The sequence below is a fragment of the Periophthalmus magnuspinnatus genome, chromosome 1, assembly GCF_009829125.3.
Source record: "Periophthalmus magnuspinnatus isolate fPerMag1 chromosome 1, fPerMag1.2.pri, whole genome shotgun sequence".
NCBI classification, from domain to species: domain Eukaryota; kingdom Metazoa; phylum Chordata; class Actinopteri; order Gobiiformes; family Gobiidae; genus Periophthalmus; species Periophthalmus magnuspinnatus.
Genome location: NC_047126.1, coordinates 16,472,774 through 16,493,415, shown reverse-complemented (window position 1 = coordinate 16,493,415; position 20,642 = coordinate 16,472,774). Strand labels below are relative to the sequence as shown.

At 36.7% G+C, this 20,642-nt stretch overlaps 2 protein-coding genes across 3 annotated transcripts in view; one reads left to right on the top strand and one right to left on the bottom strand.

The window, feature by feature from the left end:
* Positions 1-20,642, top strand: part of LOC117371522 (ras and Rab interactor 2-like) — a 268,922-nt gene that overhangs the window by 210,621 nt on the left and 37,659 nt on the right. The gene's annotated exons all lie outside the window — the stretch shown is intronic.
* The window catches only part of rims1b (regulating synaptic membrane exocytosis 1b), a 68,781-nt gene that overhangs the window by 13,565 nt on the left and 34,574 nt on the right, over positions 1-20,642 (bottom strand). The window contains exons 8-23 of one of the 2 annotated variants that reach the window (XM_055224903.1): positions 18,618-18,741; positions 18,469-18,525; positions 18,163-18,209; positions 17,736-17,851; positions 17,524-17,654; positions 16,877-17,048; positions 15,259-15,412; positions 10,676-10,829; positions 9,039-9,155; positions 8,377-8,439; positions 5,822-5,941; positions 4,416-4,496; positions 3,581-3,658; positions 2,317-2,388; positions 1,398-1,486; positions 564-670 (exon numbers count right to left, since the gene is read on the bottom strand). In XM_055224903.1, coding sequence (XP_055080878.1) covers positions 564-670; positions 1,398-1,486; positions 2,317-2,388; positions 3,581-3,658; positions 4,416-4,496; positions 5,822-5,941; positions 8,377-8,439; positions 9,039-9,155; positions 10,676-10,829; positions 15,259-15,412; positions 16,877-17,048; positions 17,524-17,654; positions 17,736-17,851; positions 18,163-18,209; positions 18,469-18,525; positions 18,618-18,741 — 1,682 coding nt within the window. The remainder of the gene's footprint in view (positions 1-563; positions 671-1,397; positions 1,487-2,316; positions 2,389-3,580; positions 3,659-4,415; positions 4,497-5,821; positions 5,942-8,376; positions 8,440-9,038; positions 9,156-10,675; positions 10,830-15,258; positions 15,413-16,876; positions 17,049-17,523; positions 17,655-17,735; positions 17,852-18,162; positions 18,210-18,468; positions 18,526-18,617; positions 18,742-20,642) is intronic. The other variant, XM_055224912.1, reaches the window with a different exon arrangement.

Here is a 20,642-nt window from a genome sequence, read left to right as displayed (position 1 = left end):
AAGAAATCTTACCAATGACTTGTGAAAGCTGGTCTGAAGGACAGCACAGAGGCACTCACCCTGGCTGCACAGGAGCAGGTCTGACCACTAGAGCACTCGGGGCAGTGACCCACAAACTGGAGGAGTGGCTACAGCAGATCTCAGGAAAAACATCAGACATCTCAGTCCAGAAAAGTGCAGTACTAGGAACAGCAAAGATACTGTGCATAACCCTCAAGCTCCCAGGCCTCTGGTAGAGGACCCAAACATGGAAAAAGGGATGAGACCACCCGTGGAGGGTGAGAATTAGATTTTTATATATACACTATATAATAGATTAGTTCAAAATTCACCCATTTTTAATCATCACTCAGTTTAGGTTTTTTAATGAAGAGGTCTCCTGCCATTATAAGCATGTGGTTTGGAGCAGAGTTCAGACTTTGGAGGAAGAAATATCACATTGTTTGTGTTAAATGCAATGATTAAATGTACTGTATTGTATGTTCAGAAAAACATAAAAATTAAAAGCTATTTTGTTTTTTAATAAACTAGACTAAATAAAACTGAATATTGCATACACTCACCTTTCGTTTCATCTTGAGGTCCATCTCTCGGTCATGGGACGATGAAGGCCTGTTGTAAGGATGCACTTTCTTTGGCAGCTGACCTCCTCTGTCATCTCCTGCAAGGGCTGAACAATGAGGGGAAAATTAATTATTGATTATCACGGGTTCAGTCACAGTCATGGTGTAGTGTTGGCTTTCTAACACTAGATGGCGTATGACGCTGAGGTTTTGCAGTTGTGTAACTCACTTGTGTTGACCAGTCATGTCTTAATACTGATGCCTTTAATGTCAAATCACTACATTTGAATATTTACAAAGGAACTACAGCAAATGGATTAAATGAGACATGTCGGCTTTGAACACAGGGAAGCTCTAGAATAATAGTCTATTGTATTTTACATTTCATTTAAGAGAGAACACGTTGAACTGGAAAAAAGCATTAAATTATTTCATTTGGAGAGCTCCTGTCTTATATAGTTTATGTCTGTATACATATAGGCTGAACCAAATAAGCAAAGGAGCATTTACATCTGGTTTGTGCTGTAGTCATAAAAAATAGTTTTTAGATACACATTTACTATTGGTGTTTATATCATCACATTGATTCAAGTTAGCTCAAAGATTTTTTTTTATGTTCAAGAAATGCCATCTAGACATAAGATTACTAATTTAAAACAAACGTAAGCAAGTTTTTACCCTCAAAGAAAAGAGAACAGATCTGCCCAACTGATTTGGTCAAAGTAAATGTATTCTGTTACTTGCACAGTGACAGCACTTTCAGATTTGGATGTCCTTTGTCTCATTTGAGCCACCACACTGTATCAACACCACTCATAGACACATCCCATTCACCTTGCTCAATGCTGCTGCTCTTTGCTGGGAGCTGTGGGAGCTGTCTGCCTCTACGACTGGAGCCTGGGGGAGAGGGGCTACCCTGGAGTCTGCCATTCATAAAAACATAAGAAAATAACTGTTAAAATTATCACTACAAATAGTCTGTAAAAAACACAAAGAGTACAAATTACGAAATACTACAAATTAAGGTAAAAAGGTCAGAGGAAGAATAGGGCAGGCACACAAGCTGTAGCACAAAAGACATATTCAATAGAAAAACACAGAGGAGCATTTAGTGGGCCAGTGGGGTACGGGATACAGGATTTTAGATGGTTGGGTGCTCGATGAGGGTGGAGGCGTGCACCTGTCAGGACGTGGAGAGTTTGGACATGACCCAGAAAAAGGGGGCAGCCTCAGGGGACCCCCTCTGCCCCGACTGCCCCGCAGGATGGACGTGGGCTGGATACGGCTGGCACCAGCAACACGCAAGTACATTTAAACAATAGTAAAACATGGACATAAGTGAGATAAACTGAGAATGTGAGAGTGATCAGATAAATTAGTAAAAAAAAGTGCATGGCAAAAAAGAGTATCTATATGAGTTTATTCAGACTATTCATTACTATTGATTATTGATAAGATGGATCTACTTTAGTCTGAACTTTTAAGTTCTCATTTAAGTTCTCTTTTGTTTCTTTTTTCCTTTTTCTGTTTTCAGAAAATTCGAACTTCATTGACGTCTGTTAAAAGTAGGGGGAAAAAAATGTATGAATGGGTTTTACAAAAATAAAAGGTGAAAAGTTCTTATATTGGCACCTATAAACAGCAAGTTGAAACCCATGAATTGGAACTTGTAGAAACGATCTTGAAAGTCCATAAAAGTTGTTTTAACTCATGTAGACATGTAGTTTTTGCATTGAGAATGACTTTGGCTTACCTGTCCCCATCTAGGCTTTTTCGACTGCCTTTTGGATTCGCACAGTTGGGACTGGGTGAATTGTTACACTGTCTGTTGTTGTGGCAAAAAGATGAAATGACAAAAATGAATGATGTAAAAACAAATAGTGGCACACACTGCAAAAAAAAATAAAAATAATAATAATAATAATATTACTTAAATCTGGATTGTAAGTAAATTTGTAAAGTTTATATCTGTTTGCCTATAGATCACTGCCTATAGTATATTTCTCAATATTCGTTTAAATCCATATGTTAGTCTTTTGGACAACATGCAATACAACTTATAATTACATATAAAAAAAAAGCTTAAATAGGATAAGTGTGCTTAACATTAGAAAAAATAAGAAATATGTAAATAATCAAAGCCCAAAAGGTAAAAATATATACCCATTCAATTCAAGGCTCAAAAGTCATTTTAACTCATGTAAACTTTTTTTTTGCAGTGTACAGACATATAGAATGGCATGGATATAAACACAATGCAGTTAGAAGATTTGATTGTTTATTTGATTTGCCAGTAACAATGCTAGAGTAAAGACGTTGAGCTGAGGAGCATAGGAGCAGAGGAGCAGAGGAGCAGGTGCACAGCGACAGGGCCAGGTGCAAGAGAATAAAGGGATTACAGCGCCTTAGAACACAAATATTTGAGGAAAGCAGGCCATATCACTGTCTCTATGCTGAAAAATGAAATATAACTAGAACTCAGATTATTCTTAATTTGACCTGCAAAGATTTATGGTCTACAGTATTTAGTTCCCAAAGACTTTTTACCAAGTTGTTGAAACAAAACAATGCATTTGGGCATAAAGGAGTTTGCAGTTCAATACACTGTAATTAGCAGAGCACCATAATTAATATTTTGATTATTATTACACACAGATGCGCTCAAAAGTCAAATGGAACCTGTAACTAAATCTGGACTAACCAGGACTAGACCATGTCTTCAGTAGGTCTAAACTGAGCTCAAATAGGATGATTAATTAACCAATTTACCCAGACAATTATTTTTTTTTTTTTATCTGTAGCAAAATTATCTACATCAAGGAAAATAGAAAACTAATCAAATGTAGTCAAACCCAAATATACATTCAGAATTCAAGTCATTTACCCCATGTAAACTTATTGCAGTGCAGGGGGCGCTCTAAGCTAAAGAGAAACATAAAAGTGAAGACGCAGGAAAGTGGGAAAGTGCAGATTTTTAAAGGGGGGGTGGAGTCAGCAGAAGGGGTGTGGCCTGGTACCTGTCTTCTTCAGGGTTCACATGTTCAACTAAGATCCTGGGGCGGGGGGGAACCTTGCAGGGCAAAGAGTTGGAAAACCTGGAGGGAGGAACGGGTGGAGGTGGAGGGGGATGGGGTTGGGTGGTACAGTGAGTCACAGGACTGTGAAAGTTGTTCCCAATAGAATCTATAATAGTGATACTTTGGGAGAAATACACTTACAGGCTGTTTGATTTAACTGATACAAACAGAAACAAATAGGCTTTATAGGCACATTTTTAAAGGTATACTGTGCAACTTTTCTGGTCCCTACAGAGATATATTGCTTTGTCTATTGTTCCACAGTATGGCATTTATCTTCTTTCTAGCATTTACTAGAGGTGTTACACTTGTAACTTGAGAAACCTACATTCTCCGCAGATCTGACCTGTAACTTCGACTAGTGGGTCTGTGTGCATGTCTCTACAGAAATTGAGATTAATGCCATACTGAGTGACATACCAGGCAAAGTAATAACATCTCCATGGATATAAAACTGGTGGTGGATTCTCTACCAGAAAATGTACATAGTGTATCTTTAAGAAATCACCAATAGATAACCATTCAAATGGTGACAGAAAACTAGGGAGGACTATGGTCTATAACTATGATGTTAACAATATTAGATGAGACATGTTAAAAAATGTCTGTATAGTGATATTTAATGAGTGAAACAAACAACGCCACAGCATGCATACCAAAAACTTTAAAATTACATTCATGCAAAATAGTGAAATTAACCCCTGGTCATGACCAAGTGAGAACAATATCGTTAAATTAAATAACAAATGTTTATATTTTTCTATGTTGTCTGTACCTGTCTCTGTCATAGTGGTTGTCTGGCCTCAAACAGGTGGTGCTGGCACTTCTCACTCTGTCCAGCGATGGCTGCAGGTCGCTACACAGCCACAAGGGGCAGTAGAGAGAGAAAACAATGAATGGAGATAAGATGCTTGACAAAACCAATTTAAGAGGATGTGAAATCAAAAACAATGATGTGTGAATCAAGGGTGAAGATTTAAATTAGTGAAATTAAGATGCATGAATATTTATTCAGAATATCACAAAACTATTCAATTTGATTTTGTCAGACAATTTTGGGGCATTTTCGAGGGAAGGCAACTTTTTCCTTTCCATATTTGCCACAACACATGGTTTGCCACCTCAATTCCACATTATTTGTGTGTTAATTTGAAAAATATACTTTATATCAGATGCTATACTCTGCCTTTTCTAGGCCTGGGACAGGAGCAAAGAGTGAAGACATGTATTTTTTTCTTTTATTCATTTTAATTTAGTGTAGATTTTCTCGCCAACCCTGATAGAAAGCCAATCCAGATCGTCAGATATATAAAAGAAAATGCATATGATCTTTGCTGTAAGCTTGTATGATGCATGCTAGAGCTTTGTGGCATTGGAAACTGAAGTCTGGACAGATGGCTGGATCGGTGCCATTGCATGACACTGCATATAGCGCTAGCAGGAGACCAGGAGGCGCAGGGCTTAAGGGAGGGTAGGGTTAGCTTAGTTCTGCAGAGCTGAGGCATCAGGGGTATAAAGTCAGAGAGGAAGTTCAATATCGTGGTACAGTACAGGGGTGAATACATGGTTTTAGTAATATGGTTCATGATTTAATGGTCTACTACTAATATACTTTTGGGATTTTGAAAGGCTTACTGTTGCAATTACAAAGAATATTTACAGCTACCTGGATCCAATAAGGGATCTTTACACCTTTTGTGTGTCAGATATACCCTAAACTAAATAACTATAAGGAGGGCTATAGGATGGGACATAAGCTATAAGTAACATTATATACAAAACTATTCAGCCCATCTAAATTCAGCAAACTGGGTCCAAGCCAGAGCAGTCACCAGTGACAGGTTTGCTATTAGGGCTCTCCAACTAGTTCTTCTTCAATATGCATCCAGTCCTTTTCAGTTTTAATGGTGTGCTATGTAACTTTTTGGTGGAACCATGCAACCTGTAAATTGAATAAATTCAATTACAGGTGATTTAAATTTGCTATGGTTGAAAGCTATTAATTGACTGCATTTGTTCCCATCAGGAAGGTCACATAGTGCAACTTTACCAGTGAAGCCAATGCAATGCATAACAACACCTAATAAAAAATAAATAGTTTTTGATCCTTTGTTTTGCTATCTCAAACCATAGAGGGAGGTTGGGTTGCGGATGTGATGCTAGCGCTAAACATGTTCTTACCTAACCGTGACCTCATCTGTGAACCTGAGCACTCTCTGTGTGAGAATGCTACGGGGAACAGTCACACCCACTTCCTGTTTCTGTAGCGACTGGCCCTTTGAACATGCAGGGAGGGTGGAGCTAAAAGAAGAAGCCCCGCCCACAAAAAACAGCAGCATGCAAAGAAACAAACAAATAAAACATGCAACACTGCAAAAAATTGAAATTTTCATATACAGTACATTGAAATAACTTAAATGCACAATATGCGTTTTGAGTAAATTCAACAAGTTTTAGATGGGTTAAAAAAAATCATGGGCAGATATTATTGCTCAAAAAAAAGAGAAAGAAACTAAATACATCTTGTCAAAGCTACTGAAAACAAAAAAACATATTTTGAATTTAAGTAATTTTTACAATTATACTATAGAATAGATAGTCAATTTATTTGCAGTTTTTGTAGTCAGATTTAATGAAATCTGAAAAAGCAATTGGAAGCCATATATAGACATGCATTTATATATGACATAAGGCAAAATAAAAAAGTAATGCCTTTACATAGATTGTGCGAAAATAAGTAGAGTACACAAATGGATATGACCTCTGAGGACAGTTTCATTATGTAAGCTTATAGACATAGGCACTGTATCTTTCACTGCTTTCACTGCTAGAGTCAAACACACTCTTATGTGGAGATTACATGTAATGCTGATTATGTAACATCTACAGTTCTAATGCCATGGCTGCATGTGAGAGGAAACCTTTGATATACTATTTTGCATGCCATATTTGTACACAATGCATTAACAGCATAGAGAGACAATTATGTGTATGTATCTCTATGGTGCATTACATTGCCAGGAAAAAGTCTAGTCTTCCATGGAATTGTATATTGTTATGTTTTACTAATGGGTCATTGAACATTAAAGTAGTGGGAATAATGTAGCGAGGGCGAACCTGCAATTAACAGGTCCATTACAGGCCATAAGCTACAACTGCATTTTTAAAATTTCATATAGCTATATCACATGTAATTGCAGCTTTACCATTTTCCTTCTGTTCTTTAACTGTGCGGTGCAATACTGGAATTTCCCCACTGTGGGACTAATAAAGGCATATCTTATCTTATCTTATCTTTAGGTGCACTTTGTAACGATCTGTTCTGGTGGAGGGTCTGTTACCTACTTGTTTCCATGGAGATTTGATATCATTGCTTGGAATGTTCCTCAATATGGCATTGAACTTATCTGTCTTTATGTAGATATTTTGAAGAGAGAATGCATTTTCTGCCAATTTTCTTTTAGAAATAAAACACCTGCAATTACATAAATGTAAGAATGATACATTTAATGTCCTACTTTGGAACATTACACATCTCCACGGAGAGAAGCAGGTGAAAAAGTTACCGGTATATTATGCACCTTTATACTAATAGGATTGATATGGAAACATGATTGTACAATAGCAGCACAGAACATTTTTTTGGAAAAAGAAGGAAAAAGTAACAAACTTAACTTAACAGTCACTATGACCACAGCGACCACCAGCACAGTACTCAGCATACAGGCTCTGAATGCTGAGTTTTCAAAGAGCAACACTGACCCAATGTCACAAATACAATAAGCAGGACAGGGGTAAGTTATGGGGCAGAATGGTCTTCTGCGCCATGCACTTACCTGTAAATGTCTTTATGGATACCATTTACTAAGAGGGGCATTTTAGGGGGGAGTGTGTTGTTGTATCTAGCTAAGCCCCTGATTGCAGATCAAGCATGCAAAACAAAAAGAGGAGGAAAAGTGGGAAAGACACAGCTCCATGAGAGGACAATTTACAAAAAAGGAAATAAGAAATTAAAAATGACAACACACTTTTGCTGTCTGTGTGGTCAGCTGCCTCCTTATCCTCCTGTACATACTTCAACACTTGTGGTATTAGGTATTCTGTCCTTCTTAGATTGTTTATCAACCCTCTCAATAACAATGAGCGTACCACTAGTGCTTTACGTTTGTGGACAGGATTTTTTTCAGCAGTAGTTACTTTTTTCTTTTCATTTGCTGGTACCACAGTAGCCACAACTGCCCTGGGACAAACCAAAAGAAATGTGGTAGTTATATAACATTTTGGAGAAATATTTGAAAAAGCTGTAACTCCTGCACAAAGCTTTGACTGGGTAACATTTCAGATTATATATATGCACTGTGTAACTTTTCTGGTGGAGACTCTCAAGTGGCCAACCCTCTACCATAAAAGTTGCATAGTCCACCTTTAATAGGGAGTCATATTTATTCCTTTCATTTAATTTCATCACATTGTTATTGAGAGGGTGGTAGTGTTTACAAAAGATTATAGGTGAATTACAACAACAAATAACAAAACAAAAATAATGAATGAATGAACACACTCTAGACACATGGATAATTGGACAGTATTTGAGAAAACACCGAGTACATCACTGTGACAATCAATATTAATTATAGTAGTTAGAGTGAAATTATTGCTTTTGGCAATGTGAAATGAGTACAAAAATGTGACTGTATGAAAACAAATCTGATTGGTCTCTTTTTGGTTTTATTTACCTGTTTGTGTGCAGGCATTCGGCACTCCCACCTCGGATTGACCTGTGCATCTCCAGGACCTCACTGTTGCCATGACGATGGGTGAACGATGAAAAACAACACAAATAAAAAGAGGATGGCAACTTAGACCCACATGATTTTATGAATGACAAACCAGGAAATCATAACTTTGAGATTATCTTGCTATGTTCACAAATGTTAGTAATATTAGTAGAAAATGTTAATTATATTCCTACAATAAATAATAAATCGAAACAAGACCTGTTGTTTAAGTGCATATGACAGGTTTTCATGTTTTTCTAATTATTGCAGTGTTTGTGAAGAAAAGTTGAAAACAAAACATTGAGAAATACAGGAGTACAATTTATGCGCAAGGACCCCAATTTTCTGTCAGTTTAAACATTTATTTTACAAAATAATGGTTTTGCCAAGTATTTTTATTTGTCAAATCATAATTATTGTGTAAATTAGAGTATATACCTCTAGGTATATCGCATCTGTAGCCCATGTTCAAAATTATAAAATAGGTAAGATCATTAGCCAAATGTTAAATATAATGATGTTAATTATGTTTTAGTAAAATGAGTAGTCTAAACTATCATATGCACTTTTGTATTTTAATTCTATATTATAAACTAACTCTTCAGGCTTCAGTTTGTTACCTGTCCTCTGAGTACTCGTAGTCTGAGTCGCCCGATCGCTGGTGCTCCAGGTGGGACTCGTGGTAGCGGGACGGAGAGTGAGAAGGGTGGCGGTTCTGGTGGATCTCATCTAGGCTCCTGATTTAAAAAAAGGAACATTAACTTTAACTTCTATGTGGGCTGTAAGGTTATATTCTGTGTTCTTAGAGGTACTGTAATGTAACTCTGTATGTCAATAGGTTACTGATGTGTAAAGGTGCTGTACCAGATTTAAATTTTCTCAAAAACGTGAAAAATCGACCTAGTTCATATTAATAGATTACTTGCAGCTCTTCAAACTTTTACCCCACTTAGCTAATGCATTCCTAGCATCCTAAAAATTCACCATGATTCAGAGCGGACTTTTGCAGTCACGGTAATGCTAAATACAGCAGTCATGACACCAGCATACTAAAAGAGCATCAGCCTTACTTCTTGGCTCATGAATGATAAAAAAAAACAAAAAAACTTTACAGTAATATGCAGGCAGCACACAGTAATCTCATTTCATTCTCATCATATTTGGAGCTGCTGACAACATGGATACATCCCCTTTAACAAAGAGAATCTAAAATTTTCAGCAATTCTACCTCCAGCTCTGCTCTGGCTTGTTTACCTTACCAATGTCTTTCAACTATAAACCAGTATTGCTGCTATTAAACAACTTAGTTTCTTAAAATTACAATATTAGACCAGTTGAATTTAAAACTACATCTGCATTCAGTGTCCTCGTGGTCCACTCTTTGTCCTTTCCTGACCCTCCAGTTTTACACCCATGCATCAGTTATTATGACATATAAGATCAATGCTGCTTTACACATTTGTCAGGGAAGTAATTAACACTATTACTAAACAGGCTATAACCCTGATTCACTTTGTAATGATTTAACCATAAAGAGATTAACTGATTTACTATAATAAACACCACCAATTAGATTACACATACTGCTCTAGTGTGTTGAGTGTGTCTAGTGTGAATAGTAATGGGAGCTAGATTGTTTATCATGTAAATTACTCCAAAATTACTATATCCAGTCTAATAATACACACAAACTTGTATTAATTTGATCCCTGTGTCATCTAACCATATATTGTCATTTGAGCTGGCGATGTGGCTGAAAGTGTCAAGTGTGATTCAAACCTCACTTGTCACTTTCAGCCAATTTTTAGCTTATTTTCTCGTTATATCAATCCCGTCACCCCAAAAACATATCAAAATGTAAGTTGAAAAAAAATAAATAAATAAATACAATTATTAGATTTTAAATGATAGCAATTCAATGAGCACATGCTCACATAGAGGAGTAGGAAGGCTAGGTAAGTAGGATAAATTTTAGATTAGACCAACTTTATTGACGTACAAGACTGAAAATCACAATAGCTCACAAATATAAGAATAGTTTTCACTAAATTAAAATAATTAAAATATACTGATGCAGTAATACTAATTTGTGCCCCCAGTAATACTAGGTTATGCCTCAACTATCCATGGGTTTCAGAAGGATGAAAAATTAGGACCATTGTCATAGTGATCAACAAATATCCAGTATTTTGAGTAGGGAAAAGTTCTCAAAATGTTGCCTAGAACAGGAAGCTGAAACACATGAATAGTCCTTTACCTTTGCATGGGCACATAGGCGGGGCGTGAGCGAGAACGGCAGGAGTCCTCCCGGTGAGGGGACACAGATCTGGACCTATGCTGGACCGCTCTCTGTTGCTCCGGGACGGCCAATGTGCTGCCTCTCTCCCTATCTCTGGAGTTACGCTCGGGACCTGTACCACCCATACAAAAACATATTAACAAAAATATTATCAGATACACGGAGGCAAATGTTTAAAACCAGTCGTTAGTGCTCAGTTTGCAGAGGTGGGTAGAGTAATCAAATATTGTCCTCACGTAAGAGTACCATTACTACACAATAATGTTACTTGATTTAATGTCAAAGAAAATACAATAGTTTAGTAAAATATATTTGGGGAGTATTTGGGAATTTACAATTGGAAGGATTCAAAATTAAAAACACGAAGGACTAAATCATATCTGAAGGAGCAGTACAATCAATACACTAGGGTGACCAGACAGGGGTTATCAAAACGGAGGACACTTGGTTCAGGAGCAAAAAAAAATGCCATATTTGTACTTTGCAACTGGCAATTTCTGTTGATGTTTGAATTTAATATTGCAACTGTATGGTATTATGTGTATCAGGGGGTCTGTGGTCCTCTCCTGGGCAATTTTGGGCAAACTTTAATGCAATTGGCTGTATTTCATTGCATTTTAGAGGTCTATAAAGCCACAGCTCAATAATATAACCTAGTGTCAGTGTCTAGTTCATGTCCCCTGTCCCCTGCTGATAAAGCCCTGCTCTTGTGCACTCACAGACAGGAGGCTTCAGTCTGTGCTTCAGACAGAGCAGCACAAACACAACAGGCTTAAGTTTTTATCAGAACATCTAAACACGTTTTATCCTGTATTTATTACAAGATACTACTGAGAGGTGAGAGTATTCCTGTGCAGCATGTCCACATTGTGGTTATGCACGTCTGAGTTTGCATTGTTACAAACTTTTTCAGCAGGGATTTATGAATTTATCTCCGCTAATATGAGGTCAGTTCTCATCAAATAAAAAGTGGTGTTGAGTTTGAAACATGAATCACAGCATTATGACATCCAAACTCTTCACAGTAGCTAATATGTCTTTGTAATCTGCTCAATAAATGTAGGTGCTGCATTTTCTGATATATGGTGCAGTCTGACGCCTCGCTGTGAGAGCGCACAGGAGTGAGGAGGAAAAAGGTGGAGTTTAGATGCACAGTGCTGGAGAAGCACAGGTGACTGTTTCTATGGAAGTATAATAAGATCTTGTAGATCCATGATTGTGACCAGATGAGCCAAGATTGTCACTTAAACTAAGAAAAGTGGCTGTCTGTGTAATCCCTCAGTCGTCCAGGTCTGATCCATAGTAAAAGCCAAAGTGGAATCTGTCTGGACAAAACATTTTTGGAGTGAAGACGTTTCGCTGCTCATCCAAGCTGCTTCTTCAGTTCTGGTCAGATTGCTGGTGGACATTGTTTTATATCTGTCCTCCGTTCAGATAGATATAAGGCAGTGTTCACTTAACTTTGGCTTTTACTAAGAAAAGTGGCCCACACAAACCTCCTTTAGTCAAAAACCTAAACATTTTGGAATAATTTAGAAATTCCTCCTGGGCGTTTTTTTGAGTCCCAAAACGAGGACATGTCCAGGAAAAAGAGGGCATCTGGCCACCCTAAAATACACAAATGTTCACATAATTATATTGCCAACATAAAGCTTTTGTCACTTATAGTCAAGTAACAGTACTGTAAAATATATTACTCAAGTAGGAGTAAAAGTGCTGTCTTAAAACTACTTCAAGAATTACAATTTTATTAGAAAGTTAAATGTACTTGAAAAATTGTAATAATGTACTACCCACCTCTGTCCATTTGTAAAATGTAAATTTAAGTTTTAAGCACAGTACTACTCGCTACAGATGTATTTAGCTTACAGAAAGTGTAGAACATCACCAGGATGTTTTACAAAGAAACTAGCTAAAGGAAGCTAGTGCCACACTGTAAGCTACAGCTAGAGCAACTGTTTCTGCAATGAAGAAAGAAAATAAGAGATGTGACAAATTAAATAAAGCATTTAATTTGAATCTTGTGAAAATGTCATCTTACTCTTATAGGGAAAGGCCGATAGAGCTACACACAAATCTACAGTTCCAAATTGCCATAAAGTAATAGAATAAGTAAAAGAATGTTGTATGTGGAGGTATGTTTCCCATTTATTACCTTTTTGGGCAGCTGACTATATATCCATGGGCTTCAGAAATAATGAAAAATTAGCATCATTGCCATAGCAATTAACAGTTCCAAAGAATGTTTAATCTTTCGAGACCAAAAGTCCCCAAAAAGTCACCAATAAACAGGAAGCTGAAATCCATGAACAGCCTATATTAATTAGGTTAATTTTTACTACCAGATGTCCTAAAATAAATAAATAGCATAAATAATAAATAAATAAAATAGTCATATAATCCAAAACAACTTACAATGATAAAAATCTGTGTTTGAATGGACTTGTTGCATAGAGTGAAATAAATGAATGTACAATGGTAGTAATAGTGAAAACATAAAACAATTTTAAAAAGACTATTTCAAATGAACAAATTAACTATTGTATCTAATCGTGTCCACTGTAGCATGCAGAGATGTGGCTGTGTGTCAATGGTGGTGAGTGACTACAGCTCTAACATGCTCAGGTGCTCGGTGTCACGGAAGCCCAGCAGAAGAGGAGAAACTGCAGAATGTTTTTTACCAAATCATATTTTCACATCTGCAGTTCAGTGGCACAGTGATGAATTACACCGCTCTGTGGTGTATGCCTTTTGCCGATTCAGCAAGCTTTAATTGTATTATTTTATATGCAGCATGTTCTGAAACAGTGACTCTTAAACTTTTCAAGAACCACAATGGAAATGAAAGAAGAATAGAACAAGGGCTTAGCTAGGATTTAACCCATACAATGCCAGAACACAAAACCGGGGCCAAACCTCAACAAAATGAACCTACAGTAAACTTATTGGTGGAGGGTTCACCACCTGCTTGTTTCTAAGGAGATGTGATGCCTGGAATGTTCCACAGTAAAGCATTCAATTTATCTATCTCCATGGAGACAAGCAGGTGATCACCAATGTACAGGTCAGGTTTAGGGAGAGGTGAGCCCATTCACACTAAAAATGCATATTTATCAAGATATATATATTTTTAACAATGTTTATTTTACTTAACATATTTAACTAGGAAAATCTATCTGAGATTAAAAATATTTTTTTCAAGGCAGTCCTGGCCAAGAGACAGCAGTTCAACACATACTTACAGCATATATACACTAAAGGAACCTGTAAATGAATAAATGCAAGATGGATATGCCATACTGTAGATAATAATATAATACAACTAAACCAGACCAAACTAGAACTTGAAAGAGCAGATGATAACAATATCAAACCTGGACTAATCCCAGATTAAAACCGGTCTCAAGATGATCTAAACCTGGACTAAACAGATCTGTAAATATGGAATCTCTTATACGCTACTGAACTTGCACTTTGAAATATGGCAAAAAGGCCTTTCAAACAGGACTGAAGTAAAATCCATAACTTTAAGTCCCACCATAAGTAGTTTGAGAGCCACTGTCCAAACACATTGCTGTTGAAATGGTTTGAATCCTCGCCCAGTGCTGGACGCCTACAGGCTACTACAGCGAGTGTTCACTGGCCATGCCCCCCACCCACCTTTAGGCACTACCAAACCATCATCAAACTCTGTGTCAATGATGCGATGGGACCCTGTACACGACACACACATAAGACAGGGAAGACAGGGAGAAGAGCTGAGACAAGAACAGAAGTTCAGAACAGGACTCAAACAGCTGTACAAGAATGAAAGCATCTGGATTACAGCAATTGGTAATATGTGATACTTCTAACTTGGTAAATCTTAAAAACCTAAAAGTATTACTATCACTTCAAAACTATGGATAAACCAGAAACTATGGAAGACTCTAACAGATCTTTACGGTTCAACTTCAAAAATCATATTAATATTTAAAGGTGCACTATGTCACTTTTCTGAAACTTATTGATCTTATTGAGGTCTTATTGCTTTGCCTGGAATGTTCCACTTATGTATCTCCCTGGAAACAAGCAAGTGACACCACCAGGCCAAGTTACAGATCAGATCTATCGAGAGGTGAATACGTGTTTTTTTGTTTTAGTTTGTTGTCTTTTTTGTATCAATAAAACACCTGTAATCAAATAAATGCAAGATCACCAAGGTCAATGTCATACTGTACAACATTGCAGGCAAAACAATATGTCTATGGAGGCAAGCATTTAGTGGGAAAGTTAGTGCACCTTTAAGTGGAGAATTCTGTAAGAATAAGGTAAGATTAAACAAAGTTATAATTGGCCATTATGCAATAGGATGTATGCATTTAACAACTGTTTTAATATTATGTTCCTACCACATAAGCCTAAAAAAATAAAAGAAAATATTTTGTATTTGCTAAATACCAATACATTTTAAATAGTAAATCTAAACGCAGGAAAATAATAACTATAAATGTGTGTTTGTGTGACAAAAGTCACACAAACACACATATACAGTCTCTTACTCTGTAGTTTCTTGCTGGGACTGTCTCCATGGACGTGTCGCCGTGGGAGATAAGGAGAGGGCTGAGGCAGAGGGATGGAGGATGCGTCATGAGTCTGTAGTTTGTACCAGTGTGGAGTGTCGTCCAACAAAGCAGTCTCCAACTCTATCAGGATCTGAGGAGAAGAGATCCATGGAAATAATTTGACTTGGTTGAACATACTGGATACTGAAAAATAATAAATAAATTGGATATTTCCTCAATTTTTTTGGTCTAGACCTATATACCATTTGTGTTGAAAATTATATCTTCTCAACAACAAGTTTTCCTCCTCTTTTTAAAGGGCTCATATTACGTTATTTGATGAGCTATGCTATAATGTTGTTTCCTCATCAAAAACATACCTGGTGCTGTGTTTTGTTTCATTCACACATGTTTAACACACAAACCGTCTCTCAAATGGTTAATACTCTGTTCCACCTTGTGGTGTCATGTGGTAATACAGGAAGTGCTCCACTGTGTTTTTAAACACCATACACCTTCACTAGAATCATTTAGATGATTTCAGCCCTGGAATTGACAATCTAAATTAAACGTAAAAGGTATCTATTAACTTGAAAACTACTGCTTCATGACATCACAAGGTGGAACTGAGCATTTTGAGATTTGGAGATGCAGACAAACTAATAATAAGGGTTACTCAAACATGTGAAAGAAACAAAACACCACTGTGCACCGTGTTCCAAATTATTATGCAAATTGTGTGTGTCATAACATTTTTTTTTTTTTTTTTTTTTTTTTTCCAGTGAAACAGCAGGTCTGGGAGGCTATTGTGATATCCTCTAAATAAATTCAAGCAGAAACTCTCCACAAACCCACAAGTTCAGTGGATGCAAGAATTGTGTAGGTCCTGTTAAATAAGGGGTCCTATGTTAAAATGTAACTTGACCTGTTAAGATGTTTTGATTGAAATAGCTTTTTATTTCAGTAATATGCTAATGCTTCTAACTGAAGAATAAATAAATGACCATTTTCAGTTCTTTACAACAATAACATGGTTTGAAACTCTGTTGTGCATAATAATTTGGAACAATGCATTTTAAGTTTTTATTTTTTTTAAAATACTGTTATCATTGGGAGGTTTGTTCAATAACATTTGAATTGTACGCTAAAGGTTGATGACTTGAAAATTATGATGACTGTCATTTATATTGACAATTTGGTAAAATCGGAGAAAAATATCATTTGCATAATAATTTAGAACGTAGTGTATGTATGTTTTTATAATATTATAACATGTCTTAAAGCTCACAAGGATCAATTACGTGTAATATGGGACTTTTAAATTACCATTGTATTATTGAAATCAGTGTCAAATATTGAGTCTTTTCTTTAGTATCAATATTGATTTTGGAATTTTAGCATCAACACAAAATTGTATATACCTATCCCTTATACATTTTAAATCAAATGGGTGCACAACTCAATTTCAATGTTCAACTCTAGATGGATTTGCAGAACACATCAAACTTATTTCATTGTCATCACCGCTGTAGTTCATCGGTTTGCTGAATGTTGAATTTCATTGATTTTCACTGTCTCTAAATAAATACATAAATTAAACATAAAATAAATGAACCTCTCCCAGGAACTCGCTCTCCTCTTCTTGCACTCGTGGCTGGTCCCACACAGTGATCTCTAGCATGCGCTCTCTGAAGTCCCGTCTGTGCACGTGGGAATAGATAAAGGTCTGGTTCCACTTCGGCTCAGCACTTTTCTTCACTGTTTTAGTCCGTCTTTTACTTTTGTCACTAAAACAAAGAAGATTATATTACAGAGGCTTCATAAAACGGTATCTAAATATATCCCATTGTCAGTACGGGAAGCTTAAAAATACAGGTGCAGTTTATAACTTTTTTGGCTTGAATGCATTAAGGTTATGTACATGTCTTGGATTTATTTAATTGCATGAGTTTTTTATTGCTCAAATATAGCATTCTTATTGTGGGTGGGCTTGCCTTTCCTGATATCTGACCTGTACCTTGACTTAGTGGGGTCACCTACTTGTCTTTAAAGATGCACTATGCAACTTCAATGTATTTTTGAGCAATAAAAACACCTGTAATGCAAAATTCAAATAGACAAGTTTGATACCATATTGTGGAATTTCACGCAAAAGGAATCTCCATGAAGACGAGCAGGTGGTGGATCCTTTACTAGAAAAGCTACATAGTACACCTTTAAGCAAAAGACATTTTAAATAAACAGTACTCTTATGTGTCTTACCTTCGATCGGGCAGGAAGTACATTTTGACATAGGGGTTTCTTGGCCGCCCATCGGGTCGAGGAGGCAGGTCTATGGCTTGAAGGACATTGACTATCAACTGGTGGCCTACTTTGTCGTACCATAACTTTACCTGCACAAAAGAGAGGAGTCAGTGTAGAAAATTAGTATTAAATATAAAATAAAAATATTACTGTCTGTTAAGTGCCCATACTGAAAGTTGTCCAGGCAGTACTAGAGGCAGGTCTCGCAGAGTCCCAGGACTGGTGGGGGACATCACTGATATCGAAGGACGGTCCATCTTTGGGGATTCAAAAGAACTTGAGCCAGCTAAGAAAAAAAAAGTTACTTTAATTCATTCATTCATTTAGCACAAAATATTATTGTGACTATTCATGGATTTCAGGTTCTTGCTATATGGTGCCATTTGAGGGAAAATGGCCATTAAAAATATATTTTATTTTGAGCTGTTAAATGCTATGGCAACAGTCTTAAATTTTCATCAATCTGAATGGATCTAAACATATACATTCACATGCTACTCAAAGTAAACTTCATTTAAAGCTTCAAACTAACTATGAATAAATAGTAACTCAATATGTACTGGGCATGAAGGTTGTTTTATACTGACGTTCACTTACTAGATTCTAGTGGTGGGTGTGATGACTCTGGGATTCTAGGGATATCCCTGTAAAACAATAAATACATTCATATTAAGTGGATTTTTTTTATCTTTGAAACAAGTATTCTGAATAAACATTTTCATTTTGGGAAAAAAACTGAAGACAGGTACAGGGCAACAGCTTTACCATTAGGAAAATAGGGTCAATACATATCACTGAAACACAGTATAGTATGGGGAGGAGGCAAAGACAGTTGGTCCAACTGTAGAGTAATTTGAAAGATATTGGGAAAGAGACTCCACAAATTAAATCAGCTCTACTTACTGAGAGATTCTATATACTTTTCTTAAGACGTTTTTGGACATAATTCGGTTGATCGATCTTTTAATTGAAAGAAAAAGAAATAACAGAAGTAACAGTCAGATGAAAACATATATAGTTAATAGTGGTAGCGTGCTAAATGTCCATCTTACCCTATAGGCCTCGATACAACTATCTCCACTTGAGGTTCAGCCTTGGACTCTAAGATAATGTTGTAAACTTCTTTCTTGGTTGCTCCAGGCAACGACTTGCCGTTCCACTGGAGCACCTCGTCACCTGCAAAGCAAAACCAAAAGAGTTACAGGAAAATGACAAAATGTTTACATGTATACGATTCTTGAATGTTTCTGTGAAATAAATATTGAACACATGGAATCAGAGTTTGTAAATAAAAACACACACAGAGTAGCATTTTCCCTATATTATTCCTCTTTAATTATTATTCTGACTGACAATATGAGTTTTAGAGTACTGTGAAATAAAATGCATATTAAAACGGTGCCACGGTGGAGTGTTTTAAGTCTTGTCTTAAGACCCACTTTCTTTCTCTGGCTTATAACACTGTGTGAGTTCTGTGGTCATCTGTTGTCTTTTATTGAGCCTGAACATGAACATCCAAGGAGGGCGAGTCAGTGACTCATCCGCCTCGCACTCGTGCAAGAGTCCTATAGCATTTGTATAACTTTGAGGAAAATCGCAAAAATCAAGCAGTAAAAACAATAAGGTATAGACAATTAAATGCGGTAGTATAAAAAACTGAGTTCAGTGAATGTAAAAAACTGTAATTTTGAGTGAAGACCCCGAGAAAAAATAGTGAAAGGTGACTCAGTAGCGCCACTTCAAAATCGATCTCCATTGCACCAATGGGAGCCTGGCCCAGAAAATGTCATCGTAGACAAATTAAAAAGAAGCCATGTCAGGACATGTAAAAAATTATATTATGGCCCTCCCTTAAACCCTACAGGACGTCGGCCATATTGGATCACACCCAGGATTGACAAAATCACTCATCATAATCTTTTGACATTCCCTCCAACAGTTTTCATCAAAAACACTTCAAACTTGGCCAAAAGACAAAGAACCCATCTGCAATAAAAGGTTATCAATTACATTTTAAGTAAAATGTTGGGCGTGGTGATTTTTCAACAAACATTGTTGGATTTTAGTGGACCCAATGAAGCTTGCATGCACATTTCTGAGCTGGACGTAATGTCGTGCAAATTAAGGCTCTAACTTTTAAGATGGCTCTATAGCGCCCCATTCAAATTGATGGTCATAACGTCCATTTTCAAAGTATAACAATCTTTGTAACGTTTGCAAAATTTGTCAGATTCAGACAGACCCACTGTAGCATTTATGTATTTTAAATATCTGGGTATAATGATATGTGAATTAAGCCTCTATCTTTAAAAGCAGCTTTCCAACGCCCCCTGCAAAGTCATAATGGGAGAAATGTAGGCTGGCTCAGTGGCACCTTCTGGAAAATTAAAATGCAATATGAGAAAGGAGGGGTGGAGTTTATTTTTTCATTGTAGGCACATAAAAGTTGGAAGGCACATAAAGCATTCCCAAGACCCTAAGCCACAAAGGACGTCGGCAAAAAGTCTATGGCAGAAGTGGGCAAACTTTTTGACACACGGGCCACAATGGGTTCTAAAATTTGACAGAGGGGCCGGGCCAGGATGTATATATGTACATATTATATTAGAGATGTGGCCTGCAGTATGTCGCAAAGCATGAATATGCAAGGCTCATGGTACAAATTTTCCAAATGGATTAATTAAATTAATAATTGATTTATTAAATTTCTGTTAAAATAAACACATAAGAAAAACTTTGAACAAGGTTTACCCTTACCCATTTTAATATAATTTGGTCACGTTCGGTGGGCCGGATTAATAAGCCCAAAGGGCCGTGTGTCGCCCCCGGGCCATAGTTTGCCCATGTCTGGTCTATGGGAACCACACTATGGGAACCACACCGGAAATATTGAATGGCATGTCAAGCCAGGGCTAAGAGGCAGCCCTCCCACTGAAGCATGCCCTACCTCGATCACAAGGGTTACAAGGGCCCTTTATCACTGCTTGCAGTTTTAATTGATTTTATTATTTATGCTTACAAAATTTTATCGTTTCACCTTGTTGTTTTTATTCTGTTTATTCTATTATATAGTCTTA